Below are 23,646 nucleotides of genomic sequence, written 5' to 3'. Positions count from 1 at the left end.
CCATCTGCTTGTGCCCAGGAGATTGTTTAAGTGCTCTCAGAAAATGTGGACTGCTCTTAAATGTATTTTTCCTTTGTAGATGCTAAGAGTGCCCCTGGTTACTAGGCTGCCAGCTTTTGCTGCCTTATGACTCATAGACCTACATCAGGAATCAATCCCAGGCACCGGCACTGAACCTTGCTGAGTTGAACTTGAGGCCAGCTCTTTCGTTTTGATTCTCATTTGTGCAATGATTTGCACATCATTGAAGCAAAGTTTGATGTAAGGGGATACATTAACATAGCAGTGCAGCTAGGCTGGAAGTGCACAAAGGTCAGAAAATGGAAAAATGAGCTACCTAATAACCTCCATTTGCTCCACTGCTGATGCATAATGGCTTTGCTTTTCGATTGCTGTTTATTATAGCCATATAAATATATTCTGCCTTAGATGTGCAATATTGAGACAAATGCACTTGAAGATCTCTAGTGTTATAATGGCATGCATCCCTCTGAAATGTTTGCAGCCTGCATTTCAGTCTTCCCAAGAGCAGCAGTTTCATCTATGTGCTCTATAATATCTTGCAGGGAAAATGGGGTCAGTAGATGATGGAAGCCTGTGTGTCCGTCGTGCTGTTAAATGATTCCTTTGTAGCCCTGCGAAACTGTTATTGTGCCTCTCAAAAAAATGGAGAACTCCAAACCCTTTGAATTCATAGCTCTCTCCAATCCCAAGCTTGATGATTTTCATGTTGTGTTCAGCAAGTCAGATGCTGAATCGTTTGCACTATGTATTGCTTCAGTGTTTTGCTCTGGGTGTTCATACCTAGGCAGGGACTAAGTTTTTGTCATCCAGCCAATTAAACCTTTCATACAGGCTGTTAGTACCTTCTGTTTCTGTTACAATATCCTTCTTGATACACATGATCCTACCTTCCTAAAAGCTGCTTGGAAGACTTCTGCTGTCATAACTTACCACTATCACCAGGTTACCCTATGTTTTTTGTATCTGCCTTGGCTCCTGCTTGTCTTTTACAAAACACATAGACCTTGCAAATGAGGGATAAAACCTCATGAGGAGAACCTTCATCTCTGGAGCAAACAAGACTGACTCCACATCTGATTTGCCTGTGATGTCAGACTTGACTACTGGCCTGTTAAATTTTGAGGTGGATAAATGTGCTGTGTCCCAGCCTTCCCACCACACAAAACCATCTCATTGTCTTTCTCAGTACTTGCCCTTGAAACTCTGGTTGCAATGATGCTTGCAGACATCTGAATGACTACATGTGTCTCAGTTTGAGCCCACTTTCATGCTGGCTAGTATTTTGATGTTCCATTTAATCTCTTCATCTGCTGATGCTCCAGTGATGGGTTGTATTTCAGTCATATAGCATCTTTGGTATGGATAGCAAAAGTCTGTTGTATCACCATCCTGACCAACACAAATATATCTTCTCTGACAAAGCAGCAATAGGAAGTAACAGTGTGAGTCCAAATATCTGAAAGGCAGCTCTTAATTGTCTGAACAGGTAAGTGAGTTGCATCCTTGCAGATGCTTAGCTGAGACCTATCCTCTGTATTGCTAAAGCATCACTTACCTTTCTGGAATGAATTAAAATGATAAAGTCCCTGACACGAAGCCCTTCAGTTTTCCAGGGGAAGTTGCTGCATGGCAGCTCTGAACCCCGTGGTGAAATTCAGCTGTCAGTAATGGTGTGCAGCCTTCCAGCCAGAGGGATTCTTCTTATCTTGGAGAGGGAGATGCTAGGGTTTTTCAGGTGGCTAAGGAAGAGGCTCTCTGCTGTCCCAGTGCAAAACAGCAACTGGACAAAGAGAGAGGTGTCAGTGTGAAAGAGGGAGAACATGGAAAGAAAATCTGTGTTATTTGTTAGTATTAGTGATTAAAGGTTTTCTATGTGTACGTTTTTGAGATCAGTTTTCTTTACAATCAGATCTGTCATTTCCTTTGCATTTATGTAAGGAGAAAAAAACCACCTTGAGCTAAGTTTTGATCTTTGTTTTCCTTAGAGGGACTGAGTGACGCAAATAAGGTAAGTTCTGCCCTCAGATAATCCTCTAAAAATCTCATTTTGAGCAGGACTTTTATGTGGCTGGATGATCTTTAGAGAGTTTTCCTGGACTTTGTGACAATCAGAAGGAGGGCCAGTGAGAAGGGGAAGCATCCCTTTAGCTAGTTTTGCTCAGCACACTAATACTTTATAGCTGAATACTTATTGTCCTAGCTGTCTGTACACAAAAGGGTATTAAAAAATCAAAATTACTAAATTCATTGGAGTAAATGCTTATTTCTGCTAGAGTAGCTGATAGCAGTAGAAAACCTAGGTGATATTTGCATTTCCTGACATAATGTTAATTTGAAAGTTGTCTCTTGTACAGGTAATTGAAAATTGCTTCTGTTGTATTACATATTATATGTCCAAATGAGGAATATAAAGGGAAAGATCTTTATACTTGCTACTTGGTGTGTTAAAAACTAAAGTGACTGGACATCAGTGATATTGTACATCCTTGGCACCTCATTCCTCCTGTTCTAGGTAAGTTCAGACATAGGAAATAGCCAAGTGCATCACTCACCAGTGCAGTATTGGCACCCTCAACTTAGGACAAGCTTGAGCTCACATGTTGAGCATACCATATGCATGATGCACTTAAGTGTGGCAAGATGCAGAAATCTGGTAATCCAAGACTAAAAGGTTAAACAGTGTAAGGAGAAAACCACCTTTCCTCTTACATGCATAGACACCCTGAGCAGCAAAGGCTATTCTCACTGCTAACCATCATACAAGTGATGAGCGGAGTGGGTGGGAGCGTGAAGTTTGGGGGTCATTTGGTACGGAAAGTCCATGGGTGGAAATTCCCTTAAAAAGATTGGCTGTAGAAGCAGCTCTGAAGTAACTGTTTTGACCAGGAACAAAGAGGGATTTGTTTCTGCTGACAGCCAACCTTGATCTTATAGCAGTCTTCCAATACCTAAAGGGGGCTTACAGGAAATCTGGAGAGGGACTTTTTACAAGGGCCTGTAGGGACAGGACAAGGGGGAACGTCTTTAACCTGACAGAGGGGAGATTGAGATCAGACATTAGGGAGCAGTTCTTCCCTGTGAGGGTGCTGAGGCTCTGGCACAGGGTGCCCAGTGCTGCTGTGGCTGCCCCATCCCTGCCAGTGTTCAAGGCCAGGTTGGACGGGGCTTGGAGCCACCTGCTCTAGTGGAAGATGTCTTACTATGACAGGAGATTCTTATCACCAAGGCTTGGGGGCTGTGTAAATGCTTCAGAGAGTTGCATGGAAAATGTGCAAAGCTGCTAATAAAATGTGGAGTGACTGTTTTTCCTAACCTCTTTTCCACTAATTCACACAGCCGTGCTTGTATTTTGATGGCATTATTTAATCCAGTTAACTATGTGTGACTGTGGTCCTGTTTGTGTCAGATGTTTTTCAGTTTAGGGATTTTCTTTTTTGCAGATTAATGTATTTGTATAGAATCAGTGCTGGAAATACGAGCTACTCAGGTTTCTGGAGAATGTCACTTTCTGGGTTGCTTTCAGATTATGCCATTTGTTCCACTGGCATCAACATACAGGAAAATGGGAGTTTATGGAATTAGAACATAGCAATGAACTTACCATTTTCATTAAAACTGCTTAAAGTCATGCTGAAGCTGAAAATAATCAAATGTTTATGTCTAATTTCATTTGAAAGTGTGCAGGTAATTGATACTCTACATCCATGAATATTCAAAAAATGAAAGTGTCTGCAGAGCCACTGCTCCCTGGAGTAATTTGTCACGAGAAATAAAATGTCTGCTTTTGTACTGAAGTAGCTTTTGGGTAGCATGCTATGAGCGAAGGAACCCACGTTAATGGTACAGACTAACATAGAAGATGGTGCTTGAAGTTCTTCACATTACTATCTCCCTATTATTCAACCCCTAGTAGTTGTCTCAGGTGCTGTTGTGACAGCAGATGCCTTCTTTGTTAAGAAACTCCTGTTGATTTTAAATGACTGACTCGAGCGTGAGACTTGTGTGTGTCCACAAGTGCTTCCCAGATTAGAAAATGTTCACAGCATGAGAGCCCCTGCTTTTTGATGAGAGATACATTTCCTGCTCACAGGGAATGTTAGTCCTTATACTATGAAATGAACTCTCTTTTCAAACAGTGAATAAACAGAACTGAGAAAATAGGCAGCAAAGAGATGATTAGATGGATAGCAAATGCAACACTATGTACTTTGCTTCCTTCCCTTACTCCTGTATCTCTAAGGTAGCCTTTTGCATTCCTAGTTTCTATCTTGCCAACACATAATGTAAAGTGTAACATTCCTTTTGGAGCTATTTTTGCTTATAATCCCTGTTTAATGCAGTAAGTGAGGATTTGGGTCAATGGACTATAAGCATTGTAAGGCAGCATTTGTAAAGTGACAGCATATTCTTGGGATACAAACATGCCACTGGAAGTGCTTGTTCTCTATACAACATTTATACAAGAGCCCTAAGGCACAATGATAGGTTTCTTAATTATTGCACAAATATTGGTATTAATGAACAAATTATTTTTTCGGGACTTCCTGGTCTTCTGTGCTACCACAGCCTTAACAAAGCAAGGGTTAAATAACTGCTTGGCTGGACAAAGAAGCTGTGATTTTTCTTCCACTTAATTTGTTTCGGTTCAAAGGGATGATTTGACTTCTGATCATGTGAAAAGCGTTTCATAGCATACTGGAAAGCTGTCCGGTTTTGTATCTGATGGACTTGACAGCATGGTTGGCAACAGTGGGATAATGGAAGGCTAATGAATAATGAAAAGCCAAGTGATTGAAATAGCAGAGCTGCAGGGAGAGAAGAGGGAAAGCTGGGAAGGAAAATGGCAAAACCAAACAGGCCAGAAGGAAGGGATAACTAGTATTTTGATCACTGTCAGAGCATGTCTCCACATCAAAATTTAACCCAGTCATAACTTAAGCATTCTCCATCTGCCAACTCACAAGAGCTCTTAACTCATGCCCTGTGACGCATTTTGCACAAGTCACTCGGCTCGCCTTGAGGAAGGAGGGCAGGTTGGAATTGAAATATTTTTCCAGCTGCTGGGATGATGACTCCTCTGCAGTAACCTTCTCGATTCCCATTAATTGTCCAGTGGATTCCCAAAGTCCTGCTGGAGTGAGTGTGCATTGTATCTCACAGTCTACTGCAAAACCAGAGCAGAGCAACAGCATCAGAAGCTTAATCGGCTTTACTGAGAGACACTGCGACACTTAGTTTGTATTTGCACTTCAGTGAAGGCACCCCTGTTTTGGTAACAGGGATACCTCCATTTTCCTGGCACTCACTCTTCAGATCTCTAGCAGGGACGAAGAGCTCTTACTCGTTGCTAACCAGTCTCTACAAATGGGATGCGATCTCTGGGGGGACTGCGCTTAGGAAGGATTCCTCTGCAAATGTAACAAGAATTACTGGGAAGAAGACTTAACTCCGGGTGTCAAAAGTGGGAAGACTGTTTCCTGATACTAAAAGAGAATGGCTCTCTGGCAGTTTGATAGTCGCGATGTTTGCGTCTGGATGCATGCATTAACATAGAGGAAGCCAGCTACTAGTAATTTCCTCACCCACTGCCAATTGTAGCTTAGTGTGGTGGTGCAAGGCTTACTCTTACACTTGTCATGCTAAGAATTAGGGAGTAGGAGTTGAGTTAGCACTGTGTTTCCTGCTATACCTTTTCATGCCTCTTGTTTTTGCAGTGCCAAATGGGAAAAGATCTGCTCCTTTCTCATTCTGATGTACCGCTTCTCCTGAGCTTTGATATCACTGAGAAATGAATACTACTGTAAATACCCTGCTTTCTTTTTCTCTTTGCAGAATCTGTACCAAAACAGGTTCCTGGGCCTGGCAGCCATGGCGTCTCCATCTAGGAACTCACAAAGTCGGCGCCGGTGCAAAGAGCCTCTCAGATACAGCTATAATCCTGACCAGTTCCATAACATGGACATCAGGAACAACTCCCATGAGACGGTCACCATTCCGAGGTCTACCAGTGACACAGACCTTGTCACTTCAGACAGCCGGTCTACACTGATGGTCAGCAGCTCCTACTACTCCATCGGGCATTCGCAGGACCTAGTGATATACTGGGATATAAAGGAGGAAGTGGATGCAGGGGACTGGATCGGCATGTATCTCATAGGTGAGTGCCTCTTACTCCTTCCCCTTTGAGTTTCTTGCTGCTTTTTTCAGTTGTAGGTGTTAGGGAAGTATGAGCTAATGGTAATAATGTGCTGATGCAGCTCCATGAGTGTAGTCTTCAGGTGGGTTTATATATTACAAGCGTTTTTTTCTGCCCCTGAATTGCTGGTTGCAGTCCTGGTGCTCACTTTTTCTTCAGCAGAGATATGAGGAGGCTTTCTGTGGACAGATTCTTGAAATTTCAAGATATTTTTATTTGAAAGCCTTTTGGATTTGGGGAAAATCTCTCCTGTATAAAGACAGCCTAGTATTTTCAGGGTTTCCTCTTGAGTCCTTGAGTAATCTGTGACAGATGAGAGGTTTTACAAGTCAAGAACATGAATCATTTAAAAACCTTGTGAAACAGAATAACAGAATGCCTGTTTCTTATAGCCAAAGGCTGTTTTGATATGAACAAGAATTACAGACTGAGGCAGTCTGGAACTCTCCCAGAGAGTTTTGTTGTGATGGGTTTTATTTATACTGGAAGCTGTATTCAGCTGTGTATGTTAGCCTGTTTTTGGCATTTGCATCTAGTAAATCCAGCCTGACATAAGAGTAATAAATGGTTTCAATACACTTTTTACCTGGTTGGGGTTGGAACTAGATGTTCTTAAGGTCCTTTCCAACCCTAACTATTCTATGATTCTATATAGTTTAGTGTGAGGTGTCCCTGCCCATGGCAGGGGGGTTGGAACAGATGATCTTAAGGTCTTTTCCAACCCAAACCATTCTGTGATTCTATGATCCTATGGTTGTTTCACGTCATTATAAAATCAGTGGGTTTTTTAAGCTGGTTTGGTTCCTATGGAAATAGTCCTGCTGCCTAGACTAAAGTCTGTGTTAACTCTTTGCCTTCTGGTAAGGTTGAACATGGTTGATCAGTTTCAGACACTTTCCTCTATGGATTAGAAGTCTTAAAAATGTGAAGTTTTTAAATATTCCCTGAAAACCAGTGCCTTGGTAAAGAAGACAAACTCAAATTGGTGCTCCCACAAAGGGAAGTGTTGGTAAAACGTGGCCTATATTCATTTGAATAAGTGTGCCTAGCACTAAGCATGTGTTTTAATTCAAATGGTACTGTTTCATCTTGTCCAGGTAGTGAACCATAAACAGGTAAAGCATACGATGTTGTGAATTGGGCTTTTGGAGCAATCACAGGGGGTGTTGTAGGGAGCTATGATGTTACTTAAGTGCTTTAGTGGATAAAACCAGAAGTCTTGGCATCACGTGTTGAGAATATTGGGAACACAAATGCTGGTGACATAGGGGATGTGAGGAGGTACCGGATGGGAGGTCTGAGCGTGTAGAGGAACTCTGGTGGCACATTGTTGGGCACTGGATATTGAGTTCAGGGTATTGGAGAAACTGAGAGAAAGGAGGAGATGAGGGTGGCTGTTTAGGATGTGGAAGGAAAGGAATGGGCTTTTCACTAAGCCAGGCTGCAGTACTTGTTCCTGTGAGTAACCTCATAAAATACCCTGCTTTTGGCTTCTGAAATTTAAAGTCTTTCAGGAAAAAAACAAGAGACTCGATTTAGAATCACGGAATCATAGAATAGTTAGGGTTGGAAAGGACCTTAAGAGCATCTAGTTCCAACCCCAGTCTTGTTTGTTTGCCTGAACAGAATTACTTGAGTTTACAGTTGAGCTTGCAGTTGAGTGTTTTACTGGAACAGATGAGAAGACAGCAGCCCCCAGTACTAGTCACTAAGAAATACTCTAAGCCTATTCTGCCGTAGCGCAGGCAACTCATGAAGGACTGTATTGCTTCAGTAAAGAGACAAGGCATACCTTCTGGTGGTCTGGAGTCAACAGACAGTGCATAGAGCTGTTTCACATTGACTGAACTTGTTGAACCAGGTTTCATGCCTCAGACATCGTATCCAGGGCTGTGAAGACACGTTCTAAATTCTTTTGATAGGTAACCTGAATACACAGAGGTTTAAATGGGCAAAAGAAAATCCACCCTGCTACTCCTGCTTAATTTACCGTATCAAACAGGATGTTGCTCCAAACACCCCAGTAAATTAGAGGTGTAAGTTGTGAAGTGAATCCTTGCCCCTGCTGGCAGAATGCCTGGTATTAATGGTGATAGTCAATAGCTTGTTCCAAGAAACACTGCTGCCAAATGAAAAATGAATAGAGTGTCCAGTCCCCAAGAAACCAACAGACCCTTGGTGTCTTTGAAGGTGTTTTATCTCCAGCCTCTCAGGTTCCAAATCTAAATGACTGAGGAAATAGCAAGTAGCAGCACTTCTCATTCCTTTTACTTGTCTTCTCCTCTTCCCACTCCTCCCCTCCCAGAATGTAATGTAAGGTGAGCTTTGGTGTTTTGGTTCCCTTAAAGAATGAGCATAGGAGACCATGGGAGATCACTTGGGTTTTGGTGTTAGTTTAATGTGGAAAACACTCAGAATCTTGGAAGTTAACTGGCCCTATGGCTCTATTCACATTAACAAAGTAGGGGGAACCAGTAGGAATGGGCAAAACATCTGCTAAATGCATTTCAGGTGCTTGGCTTTAGAACAATCTCAAATCTGGCAGACTGAATGCCCTTGAATTGATGTAGTGCATCTTTCAGTTTAGCGTTGCTGGGACAGAATCAAGTTTGTGTGCCCAAAGATCACCACACAGTCTGGTGGAGATAAAGTGGGGACAACTGGAAGGGTCGTAACAAAAGCATGCTTCTGACCTGGAATAAACCACTGTATTCAGTGTTTGTGACCAGTCCATAGAGGTGGGAGATCCAGACACCTGTAATGGCTTAGATTTGTGTGTTTGCTTTTTGCACAGATTTTATGAGCTGTCACTCCTATTTGGAAGGGGAATGTTCCTGGCCTTGTGGGTATGACCTTCACAATGTAAACTGATATATGACTATGTTTTGAATTAACAGCCAGACTGGAACTAGAGAACCAGGGAAACTGTGAGCTTTTCCCAGTCTGCTCGATAGAAGATTAGTGTTGAAGCCTATTATTACCACTTGCATGGCAACAGTGTTAACTGTCGCGTTGCTGCTGGTTGTTCTAATGTTTGTCTCAAAGCCAGCTTGTGGATATAGCCCCATCCTTTTTGTGATATTTGGCTTGATGAAATTTGAGCTGAGGTTCTAATGTAGCAATATTTAATATTGTGAAGAGCCATGAGAACAATGGGAAATTATTCTTATCCTTGGGGTATCGAGTATAGATTTTCTTTAAAACTTGGTGTTGGGAGCATTGGAGTTGGTATTTGTTATTTGTCTTGAGGGAGCTCCTGAGTATCCCAGGAAGGGACTGTATAAAAGCAATACAGCATGCAATTCTCACCTTAGAGTGTTGGTTTTGAAACACATAAAACTTACTCTGTTCCCACCACCACTGCCATTTGATGATACCCAGTAAACTGCAGGCTTCAGAATAAAGATGTTCCAAGTCTGGAGAAATACATGCAATAAAAAAGGCTTCCAAAAGAAAAAGAGCAAAAATCATGTAGCTCATGTGTTTTGATACCATGGGGATGCTACTCAAAGTGTAAAGTAACCCAAAAGAAGAGCTTAAGGGAGTCCTCCATGTATGGAAATTCTGTCAGCTTGCTCCACATGTGAAGGAGCCACAGCCCGTTTTATCACAAGGTATCTGTTTTTTTCCCTTTCTTCAATCCATGTGCACATTCCTAAGGGTGGCCGAGTGGGAAACAGTGTTTGCAGAAGCAGTTAAAAGCTGGATTTAAATTGGTTATTAGAATTAATTTTGCTCTTGGTCTCAGAAAGGCAGCAAGTCATTCTCTTGTAAAACAGTGCAAAAAAAGGGTGGTCATGTGTGCCTTGGCAAAAAATAGTATGAAAAAATATGCATGAAAACATCCATACACACATGCATGATTTTGATGAAGGGCCATAGAAAAACTCATTAATTGAAGGAAGAAGAGTAAATGTTGTCTCTGTTAAAATATAAATGTTGTTAAGTGTTTGTTAGTTCTGAGCTAAGAAGATGGGCTAGCTAGGTACGTACACACACAAGTATTGTTATGGGATTTCTTTTCACTTGAATCAAAGGTGAACTTTTTGAGAGGAGAGTTCGAGATGGGCAGTCATGAGGAGAGCAGGCCGTGAGGGGCTCAGGGAAGATGTTGAGGGGAGAGGAGGATGGCCATGGGGGGACATCATGAGAGGAGAGCAGGGGTGGCCATGATGGGAGATCTTGAGGGGGGATATTGAGGGGTGGTTGTAAGGGGTAGGGGTGGCAGCTGTACAGAGTAGGCCACTATGGGGGTAGGTGAGGGGTAACTGGTGAGTGGAGATTATGAGGGGCAGCCATGAGGGGAGATCAGTTTGCCCTTAGTGACATTATTTAACGGTGGGCTTGGCAGTCCTGGGGTAACAGTTGGACTGGATGATCTTAGAGGTCTTTTCCAACCTAGTTGATTCTATGATTACTTCAGTGCATTTTAAGGTTAGCCATGGTAAGATGACAGAAAGTATGGATATTGGGTGAACAAGCCTTTTGGGGTGTCTAAGACATATTGTGCCTTCAGAAGTGGGAATGACATTTCATTCCTGCTAAGCTTGAACTCTAGAGAGCTTCTAACTTCCCCTTATATATATTATATGTCAGCTCTGAGCTATGCGGAGGAACCTCTAAACTGTGTAAGAACTCACCTGAGATGTGCATGTGTCTCCTCTTAACAAAACCATAGCACTGTGAACACCAGAAGTCTTTCAGAAACATATCCACAACCAAAAATACACGTGAGCACTCAAAAAGAGCGCTGAGAAATTTGAACATAGCACACCTCTGTTGCTGTTTAAAAATCTCTGGGGTTTTCCGGGCAGAAAAGCTATGTGTAAAGACAATGTACACTGAGGCAGGGAGAGAAGCACAGAACCAAAGCAGTTATGAATAGTGAAGACATCATGTTTGGTTGTTTTGTTTTTAAAAAACAGGACTCTCATTTAGTGGCTATTGTGAGACAGACGCAGTATCTGCAGTTATTTATCTCCAAGTTTTCTCTTTCCCTGTTATCTCAGTTACTATTACTATTTGCTACAGTATGAAGCTAGATTAATACGGACTGCTGGCAGCTGCCTGTAGATAAAGAGCTATCTTATAATTACTGCAGCAGCATTTTAGCTGCTTACTAGATTTCCCTTCTGTCATCATCTCCATATCTGATGTAGAGTAGCTAATGAGAAATATTTAAACCAGACTTCTGAAAGAATTGTTTGCTCCAGTGTCTGTGCACACTGATGTTGGTAATTTATCAGGGCTAACATTATATTCTTCTTAACCATATGCAGTAGGCTTTCTTCGTTCAGCACTTCCTCATGGGAAACAAAACATTATTAAAGGCTGTTTATTAAATGTTTCTTTGTACGCAGATCTTCTAGAGCCTGCTCTCCTGGCCATACTTGGCTTTTGACAGAGTAGTTCCTCTCAAATTTACATCAGTAGGAATGTCTTGATGTAATTAGTGACTGAGGTTTAGCTTTAATTTTCCTCCTCTGTTTCAGCTTTTGATGTTATTTCTCTCCCCAAAAGGCAATTCACCATAAACTGACAAAGCTTATTTTTAAAGCTATTGGTTAATAGACATTTAAATATGTATTTAAACACTTCCCAGGTTGATCTTAGGCTTAGAAGGCCTCACTGTATGGCCCACTGTGGCAAGTGGAAAGATCTAAATTTTTCTTGCTCTCAGACTTGGATCAGGACTTTCTTATATGGCTGTTTTACAAAACATCGAATGTATAGAAGCAGGAAGTGTCACATGTTGCCAGCAGAGATGGAAGATGTTAGAAATGTGCATATAAGGGTAGCAGTTGTGGGTTCTTGTGTTACAGTTCTGAACCCCAGTTCAGGCTCTCTTTCTGTGTTTGAGTGGTTGCTCCACCTCTCTGCTTCAAATACAGCCATCTGTAAAACAAACCACCTCATAGTGTGCCTGCTTAGACTGAATTCTGTTGATGTTTGGATTTGTTGTGTCCTGGGGTTACCCGTTCTTCCAGTCCTTTTATGGGTCTTGTTAGAGAATCCTACTCCGGTTTTAGGGCTTCCCCTTAGTGGGTTACAGAGTCATAGAATCGTTTGGGTTGGAAGGGACCTTAAAGCTCATCCAGTTCCAACCCCCTGCCATGGGCAGGGACACCTTCCACTAGAGCAGGTTGCTCCAAGCCCTGTCCAACCTGGCCTTGAACACTGCCAGGCATGGGGCAGCCACAGCTTCTCTGGGCACCCTGTGCCAGCGCCTCAGCACCCTTCTTTTCCTTAAATACCTGTAGTATGCCCTAGAGGTGTTTACCGTTTGCCAAAAGATTCCTGTTTTCATTTAGAATCTCTCCATAAAATAACAGCTATAGTATTACGAACTTCTAAGTGAACGGGGTGGAAAAGAGTTTACCCCTTCAACTGTCATACTGAGTATGAGGAGAGGGAAATAATGTGGACAGGGAATACAGCTGCCTTGTCTTTCTCAGTGATTTCCAGGGTCTGTATGCCTGTGGATAAAACTGCCTCTCTGCTGTTCTGGGTCTGTGTTGCTGTATAGCCCAGGCTGATAAGGAAGCCAGTAATGATAACTTACTGAAGCATTTCTGAAGAAATCAGTCAGTGGGGGATAGTGATGCACCAAACGCTGGGTTTTGGCCTCAATCCTGCCAAAGAATCATAATCCATGCAGAGCGTTCGGTCCATTGACTGGTAGAAGCAATCATGACACCAACAGTGGACAGCACAGAATTCTTAGCGGGGTAAGGCTTAAAGCAGAAAGATTTGTTCTGTGGAGGTTGTCAGGTACCCATGTGGATTTTGAAGGTTCAGCATCTGTTTTCTTCTCTTAGAGTTTTCTAAACCAAACTAAATCATCCCCACTCCTTAGTGTTTGTAACACTTAAACACACTGTTCATAACATTGGAGTATTCCCATGCTGCCCTCCACAACTACTGTAATTGCTGTGTGTGCATTTAGCTTTTGTAATCTTTCTCATCAATTGATCTCTCCAGCCCTACAGACATTTTCCTTCACTGAGGATCTTCCAGTTTGTAATAAGCTTATAATTGAATACCATTTTTAAGATAAAACCACTTCAGATTCTCAAGTGATTCTTTACACTGTGGTGCTTCAATGCACATATCTGAGCTGTGTTTGTTTGCTGCTGTATCAGATCACAAACTCCTGTCTAACCTCCTGTCTGCTCGTAGGTCTTTCAACATTGCTATAAGTCCTTTTTTTTGAAGTACTGCAAATTATTTCCCCCCTATTTAATGGGCACTGTTAACCTGGACAAGTGTCGTCCTTGTTCACATTTCAGATCTTCCTGTGTCCCTTTATATCATGTCTTTATACTGCCTTGGGCATGCCGCATCTCTTATCTTTTAGCAGATTTCATGCATGCACTGTTTTCTCCTAATCCCCATTTTCCAGAATGCACTGTGATCAATGGGGAGGCTTCCATTCACTGCAAGAACTCTGGAACTGTTGTTATATTAAAACCAAGCAAATAAAACTCTTCCATGTTGTACCTTAGTGTATCTTCAGTTTTTCAGTATGGCCTGAGGCAGTCTTGATCGTCTTTGTTTGGATTCCTCCCTCCCATTTCAGTTCTGCATGTGAGCTGGATGTCATTAATTGTGGAGGGGTTTATGCAAGACACAGCTGAAGTATAGCTGTGCTGTACTAAAACCCAGGTGTGGTCCATATAGTGGTGAGAATAAATCTGGAAGTGCAAGAGCTTTAAAGCAAGAGCTGTAGCTGGGACAGGCATAGCTGAAGTAGAAATTGGAGTTATGTAGATAATATTGCACTTTTAAGTGTATGCAGAACCAAATGACACCAGTATTATTAAAGAGATGCCCATCCCACTGCAACCAAACATCTGCTGTGGGTCTTTTAGCCTCCACAGAAGCTGTTGTTGCTGAGCCCCAGCTCAACAATTTGCTCTCCTCATTTCCTCGTTTGTTCTGCCTTTTCAGCAGCAGATTTGTAGTTAGTGGAGAGCAATAAATGAGTGATGCATTGAGCTGGAGGACAAATCCCAACTACTTCAGGGATACCATAGAAGAATAGGGCCCATTGCCACCAGCTCTGATTTTAGCCAGAGGCTCCATAGTTGCAGGGAATGAGAGAGAAGTCCTTCGAGTGACAGAGCTCAGATTCTCAGTGCGGTTAGTTCAAGGGAAAGGAGGATTGGACAGTGAGGAAGGACTGGATCCACAGTTCATCCAGACCCTTCTTAAAACCCACAGGCGTATCAGTGTAATTGGGTCTCTCTAATTTGCAGTCTTGTTTGCTTTTTTAATTGGTATTGGTGTTATGAAAGATCAGAATGATATCTCCTAGCAGTAATTTGGAGGATGCTGAAGTGCTAAAGGGTAACGTTGTATATGGCTCTGAAAGTAAGCTACATGTCAAGGGTGAAAGTGTTCTGCTGAAAATCTTAGCTCCTTGATTTTGGGCTTATGTTTATTGTTGATATGTATATTGCTGATATGTATTATGTTGATTTTGGGTTTATGTGTAGTTCTTTCTGACTAGGTGGTTCAGGTTTTAAACCCACCATGCCTGCCTTTCCTTGTGCCTGGAACAGATTTACTTAAGACATCATCTTCTGCCCGCAGTGGCCAAGTATGGTTGCAACTTTGCCATCTATATCCCTATTTTATGACAGCTTATGCTCTTTTATCTCCCTACTTTCTTTTGGTCTGTCTCTTGCCATGTCTTCCTCTTACTGCTATTCTCCAGTCATGGTTCACATTTTCTCCCTCCCCAGTTTACTTTTCTTTAGCTGGGTAGGGGATTAATTTTTATGGCATTAACATGGAACCTTTCATGTACTTCAAACAAAGCACCTGCAGAGCTCTTACATCAAGGACTGAGCTTTCAGGATTTGACCCTTGTTTTCCAGAACTCTTCTCCTTAGGAAGCTGTAGAAGGAGCGATGCTAACTGCAAACTGCAGTACATTCATTGTCTGCAGGAGAAATTGGCAAATGAATTAACAGTGAAGTTTCGATCCACCTTGGAGCTGGATCTGTAGCTGCTAAAGTCAGTGGAAACATTCCTATTGACTCCCATAATGAAAGCCATTATTTGTGGTATTTATTTATTTACTGTTGTATCTGTGTAAATAAGAAATCAGTATGTGCATCTTCTGCATGCACTTCCCATTAATAGCTCGTCTCCTGCAAAATGATGAGCACTTGTACAACTCTTTGGAATTAGGGTTTCCAAAGGCTAGGTTTTGTAATGCTAAATTGTTGCAAAAGGAAACCCTGGCATGGCCCGATAGAGCTTATTACAAGCTGCACTTGTGAATTGTAGGGGCTGCTGTCATGGTTTTATTTGCTTCAAGTGATAAATTGGGTGGTAAGAGAAGAAACATTAGAAATAGGAAGCTTATCCATGGCTTATACTTGTATTATCTAGGGTAATTTTATTTTATTGATATTCTGTGCTTTATAATGTAGCTTTCCTGTAACTTTCAATGCAAATTGCAAAACAGATCAACCAGAGCTCAGCCTCTTTGTACAGAAAATTATTTTTAAAAGCAATTTTCTAACTGTCTTCATATGTCATAACAGTTAGGACATACTGGCCAAAAGCACTTTTAAATTCCAAGCTAAGGCAGATTTGTTCAGCTAAAGACTATATGTTCTTCTGTAATTTCAGGAGTACAGCATTTCTTATTCATAAGGGATCGAGACAGAAAGTGTAGCTTCTGTTTTTACAGCATAATTGCATTAAGTTTATAGAAAGCAAGTGTGGTAATATGAACTGCTAAGTCAAATTAGTGATGGGTAAGAGGCTGGAATAGTGTTCCAAGTTCAGGCACGTATCTGACATTGTGCTTCTGTTTCATGTTATTTGCTGTTTTGAAAGTAGGCGAGGTTGTTCTAAATGATGTAGCTGTTATTCTTGCAGAATGTGGAAGGATATGCTGGTCGTGGATATCAGCAAGTTACTGTGTGGGAAAAGGGAGTAGGTTTTTCGTTTCTGCCTCTTAAGTAAAACCAAACTGCCCAAAAGGGTCGCTCAGCTATTTGTAATTGGAACTCCATCAGTCCTTCTGAGGGAGATCTATTGGCTATTTGTTTGCTTCTCTGTGGGAATTCCAGGCAAGCTTTCAAATACTGAGATCGTGTCTGCTTAGTACAGGCTGCTGACAGCGCTTGAAGTCCCCATTACGTTTTTTACGGATCTTTTTGAAAATTGGCCTTTATCAGCATTTCCCTATTTCCTCTGAAGAACAGCATGCTTTTTGTCAATTGGTTACTGTCTTTCATCTGAAAGATAGCTTTCTTGGTGGCCATGGTTCTTTATCTCTCTCTATATATAGTTCTTGTGAAGTATATTGGGATTGCTCAGCATGGAATTGATAGCACAGAATATTTTTAGCGGTGAAAGGCTGTGCTTGGAGTTATCTGGTTTGGTGAGGACAAGCAGTCTGTCAGAATTGCTGCTGGTTCCCAAAGCCCTTGTTAATGTTTGCCTCTAGTATGCCTTGTTTCCTCTGGCTGCTGCTCACGCCTGGCTTCCTGGCACCTGGTCATGCATCACCTGCTCCCCTGAGGTTTCCTCTAGGGACCGTGTGGATGCAGGAGGTCTGACGGCTGCTGCTCCTGTCCCAGCACAGCTTTGCGGGTCTGCAGATGCCTTCCCTCTCACCAACAAGAGGCAGCTGGCACCTTTGTGTGCCCCAGAGCAGGGGAAGCAGAGAGCAGTGTCTGCTGGCTCCCTGACTTAGATGCCCTCAGCATCCGTGTCTCCAACTCCAGGACCAGATGATGATGTTCAAAGGGCAGCACATTTCGAATACTCCCTCATTTGACACTTTGCTTAAGTAGTTAGCTTTTTACCATCTAGGGAAATGAAGCCACAGATTAGAGAGCTATCACAAAGTGTTTGCTTTTTGGCCAAGGAGGGCCAAACCCAGGCTATGCAATGGATTGCCAGCTATGCAGGAGCTAGTTTGAAGGTTAATCTCATTTAAAAAATAGAGGGAAGAAGATGCATTACAATGCTTCATTGGAAAAATGTCAAAAGCCATTAGCTGCTGGCTGAAATATGTGAAAGGGAGCAGCATTAACTCTGCTCTTCCTTTTGTGTGGAGGTGAAATGAAGCGTTTCACCACTCTACCTTTGGGAATTAAGATGCAACATGTTTTTAAGGTCAGTTCTTTTGTTATAGGGCTTCTCAGTAGAAATATGAAATAATATCTGTTTTCATTTGCACACACTCATTCTCTTTAACATACCATATTGTCTATTCGCTTACATACAGCATAAATGCTGATAAATATATGTACACACATGCACATATATGTAGTGTGCTGAAAAGCTTTGTATTTCACATGCACAATTTTCTTTGTCAATGTGCTACATGCATAACGTCCATGTTCAGGGAATAGCATGCCTGGAATAGAATCACCTGCCAACTCAAACAGATTGATCAGGCACATTCATACATTTCAAGCTCCTGATGAATTTAAGCTACTGCTATCTTTAACATGCCAAGGGATGTATCTTATCTTTCACTTTCCAAAAACACATACCTTCAAAAACTGGAAGAGAAAGACTTCCCTTTTGGACCTGCATATGTTTTTCTAGAGCTAAAATTTGTCTGGCTTAAAAATCACAACTAATGTAATTTTCTACTGGACTAAAACTAAGTTTTATTTCTTTAGAAAGAGGGAAGTACCTAGCTTTTCAGAACAGGCTGACAGGACTTGCGTATGGCTATGGAAAGGATCTACGTACTGGATTTCTAAATACTGACATTTGTAAATAGGTTTTATTTATAAAGATGTTTTTATACTTAAAAGCTCCACTGCTTCTACTTGGGGTGAGCTGCATATTGCAGAGCTCCATAAACTCCTATAAAAATATCCTTTCTGCTGCTTGAGCCTCTATTTCATCAGTGGCTGCTCTCCATAAACTCTGTGCACATGACTAGCTCCATATGTGTGCGTCCCTTCCCTGATGTGCTTTGTGACCTGACCTTTTGCTCTGGATGCTGTCCTTCCTGCATACCTGTTTCTCTCACCTCCGTGTACAGATGCTCCTCAGTGGCAGCAGCTTATTCCAGCTCTCCTGTGTCTTGCCTGTCAGCTAACCTGTCAGTAACCATAGATCAGCTTGCTTATCCCTTCCCTTCAGGAGTCTTCTACCTTGGGGATGCAGATGGAGAGCGGTCCTTTTTCTCAGCCTGGTTTTTCAGGTTTCTTGCATGTTTCCAACAAAAAGTAGGAAGGGGCTTCCTGCAGTCATCCCTGCTGGCTCAGCTTGCAATCGGGACGTGATCTGGTTTGGGTACGGGCATGTGTTGACTTCGCTGTCAGAGACATTGTGTGATGCAGAATTCATGCTGCCTTTGTGCCAGCTGTGGGAAGCAGGCGAGAGCCGATGCAGTGGAAGTGCCAGCTGGTCCCCACAGATACTGTACTATACCTATGAACACAGCATTCTAAATCTGATTGTGGAATCTCTTGTGCCACTAAGCTCTGGCCTAAAATGTCTGTGATTTCCTTAAGCAAGGCTATGTAGTCTACCTCGGTGAAGCCACCTTAAGTAAGCATGTTATTTTATAAACAATGTATCTTGAGGAGCAGTAACTGCCGTACATCTTAATAACATGGCAGTCATTGGAGCATCTCCAGCAGCTTACAGAGACTAAATAGGACAAATAAACGTCACTAGTGATAAAGCCAGAGAGCAGCATGCCTGAGTTGAGGGATGTCCTCTCTGAGGATGCAGGGCCAGGCAGCGTTCCCAGGCTCCAGCTCAGTGCATCACTGCAGTATATGCTCACATTTAAGTATAAAGGGTTTTTTCCCTGCCAAAGCAAAAGAGACAGCTCATAGGTTTAAATCTCCTGGTGTTTTTATATATGTGTTCCTACTTCCATAGATTGATGTGGGTGATTCTGGATAGTCTGTATCCAGGATGGTCCTTCACTAAAGGTAGTCATTAGTAAGCCAAAGCTCTGAGAGCAGTGCTGTATACTTATCTGCCCCTTTTTTATATAGAATTTGTCATTTAAAAGAAGACACAACCAGACACAACATACAGAGAAGGAACAGAAATCATACCAGAGGATTTTACTATTGAGAGGTTTGCCACAGAGATGTACTACGTGAATGTGCTGAAAGAATTCCACTTGAGGGGCAGTCGTGAGGGGAGCTTGAGAGGGGAGAGGAGGGGTGGCCATGAGAGGTGAGGGGAAATCATGAGGGGAGCTCACGAGAGGAGAGCAGGGGCAGCCATGGGCCATGATGGGTGGCCTTGAGGGGAGATATGAAGGGGTGGCTGTGAGGGGTAGGGCTGGCAGCTGTACAGAGTAGGCCATTACGGGGAGTAGGTGACTGTGAGTTGAGATCATGGGGGGAGATGTTGAGGGGAGATCAGTCTGCCCTTAGTGATGTGATTTGATGATGGACTTGGCAGTCCTAGGGTAAGGGTTGGACTCGATGATCCTATTAGAGGTCTTTTCCAACCTAGTTGATTCTATGATTCTATTCTATTCTATGAAACAGCTGGCGAAATAATTACAGACAACTAGCAAGTCGGCAAAGGGAAAATGTATCGTTGCCAGTTATAATTATCCATTGCAGTCATTAATGACCTCTTTAAAGGATTTCTGTTATAAATCCCTCAAGTGAGTGGCACCAGAGTTCAGTGTTTTGGGAGCCCACTTGCCTTCCTCCTTTGGGAACACTGCTATGTAAAACCAACAGGACGACACTGGCATCTGCTTACTGCTTTATTCTTTCAGTGAAAGAGTGGATTCCTTTCATTTAGAAGTCTATTTTGTTTAACATCTGTGTGTGCATATATATATAAAATATTAGGTGTCTTTGAGTCTCTTGGCTTTGTTCATTGGGCTGCCTCTTCCGCTTTGCAGTTTGTCACACTGTCAGTCTGTCCTCAGGCATAGTGTCCCTTGTTCCATGGCTTCATCTTTGTCTTCTCATTGACCTATGTGATAACAAAGCGAGCGAGTGCTTCATAGTGTTTACGTTTGATGTATTTTAATCTCAGATGAGTGGTCCGCATTTTTCCTTAGCTTTTAGGGCCGCTGATAATTGATGGGAATCATCTTCAGAACAAGTCTCAGCACCCACCCAGCATTGTTTCCAAGGTTGAGCCAATTAAAGAGCATTTATACAAATCTGTGTTAAAATTTAAAGTCCTTGTGGCTGAGAGGAGGGAATCCAGGAGGTTGCTGGCTGCTCTCTGCAGGTAGAGACCACAGCCCTTTGGTGCGAAATCCATTTCATCCCCTGGAGCCGCAGCAGTGAGGGTCACTGCCTCAGCCCTTGAGTTTGCCGCCATTTTGGGCTCCCACAGGCCACTGCTGTGAGCTCTGCTCCCTTCTGGCAGGCTGTAAATGTCCTCTCATGTCTATTCTGGTTTTGCTGTGCTGTTTGTATTTAGTGATGGTCAAACCCAAGTGCTGGCCTGGTGTGGTGACAATATGTGCATTTCTGTTTGCTTGAAAGCTCAGTGGTCAGCGAGCAGGGCCCTGGTGCTGCAGCGCGGTCTCGCTGGCTGGTTTGTAAGCTGTTGGATAAACAAGAGTCAAGAACCAGGCAGTGACCTGGGGGGGGGGAGATGTTTGCTCATATCTACACTGTGTGGGGCTTGCAGATTGGTCTGGAAAGAGCTTGTTGGAGCAGTCTGATATGAAACTTGGAAGCAGACTGAACATTTACATGTGTGGACAGCCAGAAGGGCACTCCTCAGGCTCACTGCCGGCCATTTATTTGCACGCAGCCCTGTGTTTGCAAGGGAGTTGCTTCCTCAGCCTTGGCTTGCGGTGGTTATGTAGAGATTATTCACGTTTATAGATGACTCCTTCAGCCTGAAGGTCAGTTTGGTACGTTGGCAGCTGCTGGGTGTCTCGACACACTGCGAGGGGACAGCATTTTGCTGTCAGTCATTTGGTTTCGGAGGCCAAGAGCTGAAGGCATGCGATGGGTAGGATTCTTCACAAATGAGTATCCTTCACAGTGAGCTGCAAGAAATAACCACATCTGTTGAGATATGAGTGAGTGCAGTACAGATGCCTATGTCTAACTATTTTCTGTGGGGTTTTGGTAAGGGAAGAAGTGGGAGGGGAGATTATTTCTTGCTACCATTCTCTCTCTTCCAGCTAGATAATTATGTTTAATTAAGTAGGGCTTCTTCCATGCCCGTATAGCTGTTTTCAGTTTTGAGAATTTTGTAGGGATGTATTTTTTTAACATTACGTTTCAGGAAAAGCTGTGACTTTTAGGAAGAACTGTACTTTGTAAAAGTATAAGTGAGTGAAAAAGCTGATCTCTCAGCATGTGGTGCCAAGCTGTCTAGCAGCTCTAGTGTGTTCTGTCAAGCCAAAGGCATATTTTTAGCCTGATTCTCTGCTCTAGATGATGTGGCAACAGGCGCTTGATAAGACTGTTTCCTTTGTTTACAGATGAGGTCTTGTCCGAAAACTTTTTGGACTACAAGAACCGTGGTGTCAATGGCTCTCACCGTGGTCAGATTATCTGGAAGATTGATGCCAGCTCTTACTTCGTGGAGCGTAAGTATTTTTACAATCCTGCTACAGTATAATTCAGTCACTTCACAAAGATAATTGGCCTGCTTAAGTTCTTACGACGGTTTTATGCCCCATATGTCCTTTAGGAGAGGCCAAAAATGTTACCAAAATCTCTGAGTGTATTGAGAGGAACTGAAACATTTTATGGAGTAGGAAACTATGGTTTCTGCAAGCAAATAAATTTTGTGGACTTCGACTTATTTACATTTTTTCAGTGCAGTTATGAATAAATGTTTTAATCTATTTGCTGTTAGTTGGACTATATCTTTAGTAATGACCTGCATTAATTTTAGTGTGGTATTAAGGAAAAGACGAACTCGGGCATAATCTCAGGAAGTTTCACACTGACTTTTAAGGGGAAAATTTCATGGTGTATCCGACTTCTACCACATTTGGGTGGATTCAGAGGTAAAAAGGGTCAAGTTCTAACCATCATGTAGACTGATAAAAATATAACAATATGTTGTTGCAGCAAGGTACACAGTTTTCAAATTAATTCTTCCTCATTATATTCATATATTACCCAAGGCATCTGATGCAATGCAGTGTAACTCTTTTCCACCCCATTAGCAATCAAAATACAGAAACACTGAATTTGCTTCTGCAAAGTGCCATGTACCTGGTACAGCAAGTTGGTATTTCCAGGCTGGGCTGTCTCACGTCCCGGAACATGGTGAACCTGACCATTCAAGTCATTCCTCTTTTCGAAGAGTTGCATGTGTTAGTGTGAATGGAATTCATGGTCATCTTTAGAGAACAGAACTAGGGTACTCAAAAGGCTGGACTGAGTTCTACAGCAAAACATCTGTGGTGAAAGAGCTAAGTGTATCCTTAGGGAGGAGTTAAGCATGAAGAAGCCTAGCCTAAGGACAGTTTCAGTTCTTCAGTTGTACGAAATGTTTCCAATGATCTACCTTAGCTGCTGGGCAAAATTCAGCAGTTTCTTAAAAGCAAGGCAGTCTGGAGGTCTGAACAAGATATATCTGAACTGCCTGAATTTGAGAGCAATCAACAGAATCTTTAATATAACCTAAATTCTAAAGTGATTTGGAAAGGATGTGGGTTATACTTGGTTTGATTAATCTATGACTTTGACGTTAAGTATCTGGTACCAGCAAAGATGCTACCTGCAGACATTTTACAGATACTCAGTCCTAGAAACAGGTTATCTCTTTGCAATATGAAGCACTGCTGATGGTCTGGGATTCCTAGTGTTAAGTTAAATTGAGAACGTTGTTCTGAAGAATTAAGGGAGCTGCTGAAATGTCTATAGGGCATAGAAGATGCTTATATCCTGGTTTTTTTTAAAAATACATTTATGGGAAACTCTTTAATATATAAGGACATTGGGTTTAGTTATCCTGGTTTCGGGGCAGAAATACATCATCTAGTTCCAACCCCCAGCCACAGTCAAGTAAATAGAGTTATTACTTATTTTGTGTATAATCTGGAGGCATATATAATGTGTTTGGGAGTATTTTGTTCAAAAGGCTTAATGTTCCTCAGTTAGTTATCCTTTCTTTCCTGCATTTTTGAGAATTAACAAGCAAATGAAGTATGACACTCTAACTATGTAACCTGTAGTCATTATACCTAAACCCACTGTTTAGATACTTAGCAGAATATTGACATCTAATTCCTAAAGATAGTAATTTGCATGCAATAGTCTGGGACCTGGAATTGAAGTAAGTAAAGGGAAGAGTGGCTGGAAGTTTTCTTCATGGTGGCAGATCATCACAACAAAAATCTTCTATTGGATGTAATTGTAATGATAATTACTGACAAAAAATGTCAACCTGGAGACAGAAATTTTGCACACGCTGCTGTTGTGGGCAGCAGAAACTAGCAATATTGTGAGAGATTTGTAGGA

General features: G+C 42.1%; 1 protein-coding gene across 1 annotated transcript in view; it reads left to right on the top strand.

Moving 5' to 3' along the window:
* Positions 1-23,646, top strand: part of HECW1 (HECT, C2 and WW domain containing E3 ubiquitin protein ligase 1) — a gene marked incomplete at both ends in the record, with an annotated part of 174,387 nt that overhangs the window by 3,846 nt on the left and 146,895 nt on the right. The window contains 2 exons of the mRNA XM_080611271.1: positions 5,857-6,181; positions 21,651-21,758. Coding sequence (XP_080467397.1) covers positions 5,857-6,181; positions 21,651-21,758 — 433 coding nt within the window. The remainder of the gene's footprint in view (positions 1-5,856; positions 6,182-21,650; positions 21,759-23,646) is intronic.

The sequence above is a fragment of the Psittacula echo genome (genome assembly GCF_963264785.1).
Source record: "Psittacula echo genome assembly, chromosome: 2".
NCBI classification, from domain to species: Eukaryota; Metazoa; Chordata; class Aves; order Psittaciformes; family Psittacidae; genus Psittacula; species Psittacula echo.
This window is presented reverse-complemented; position numbering and strand designations above follow the sequence as displayed.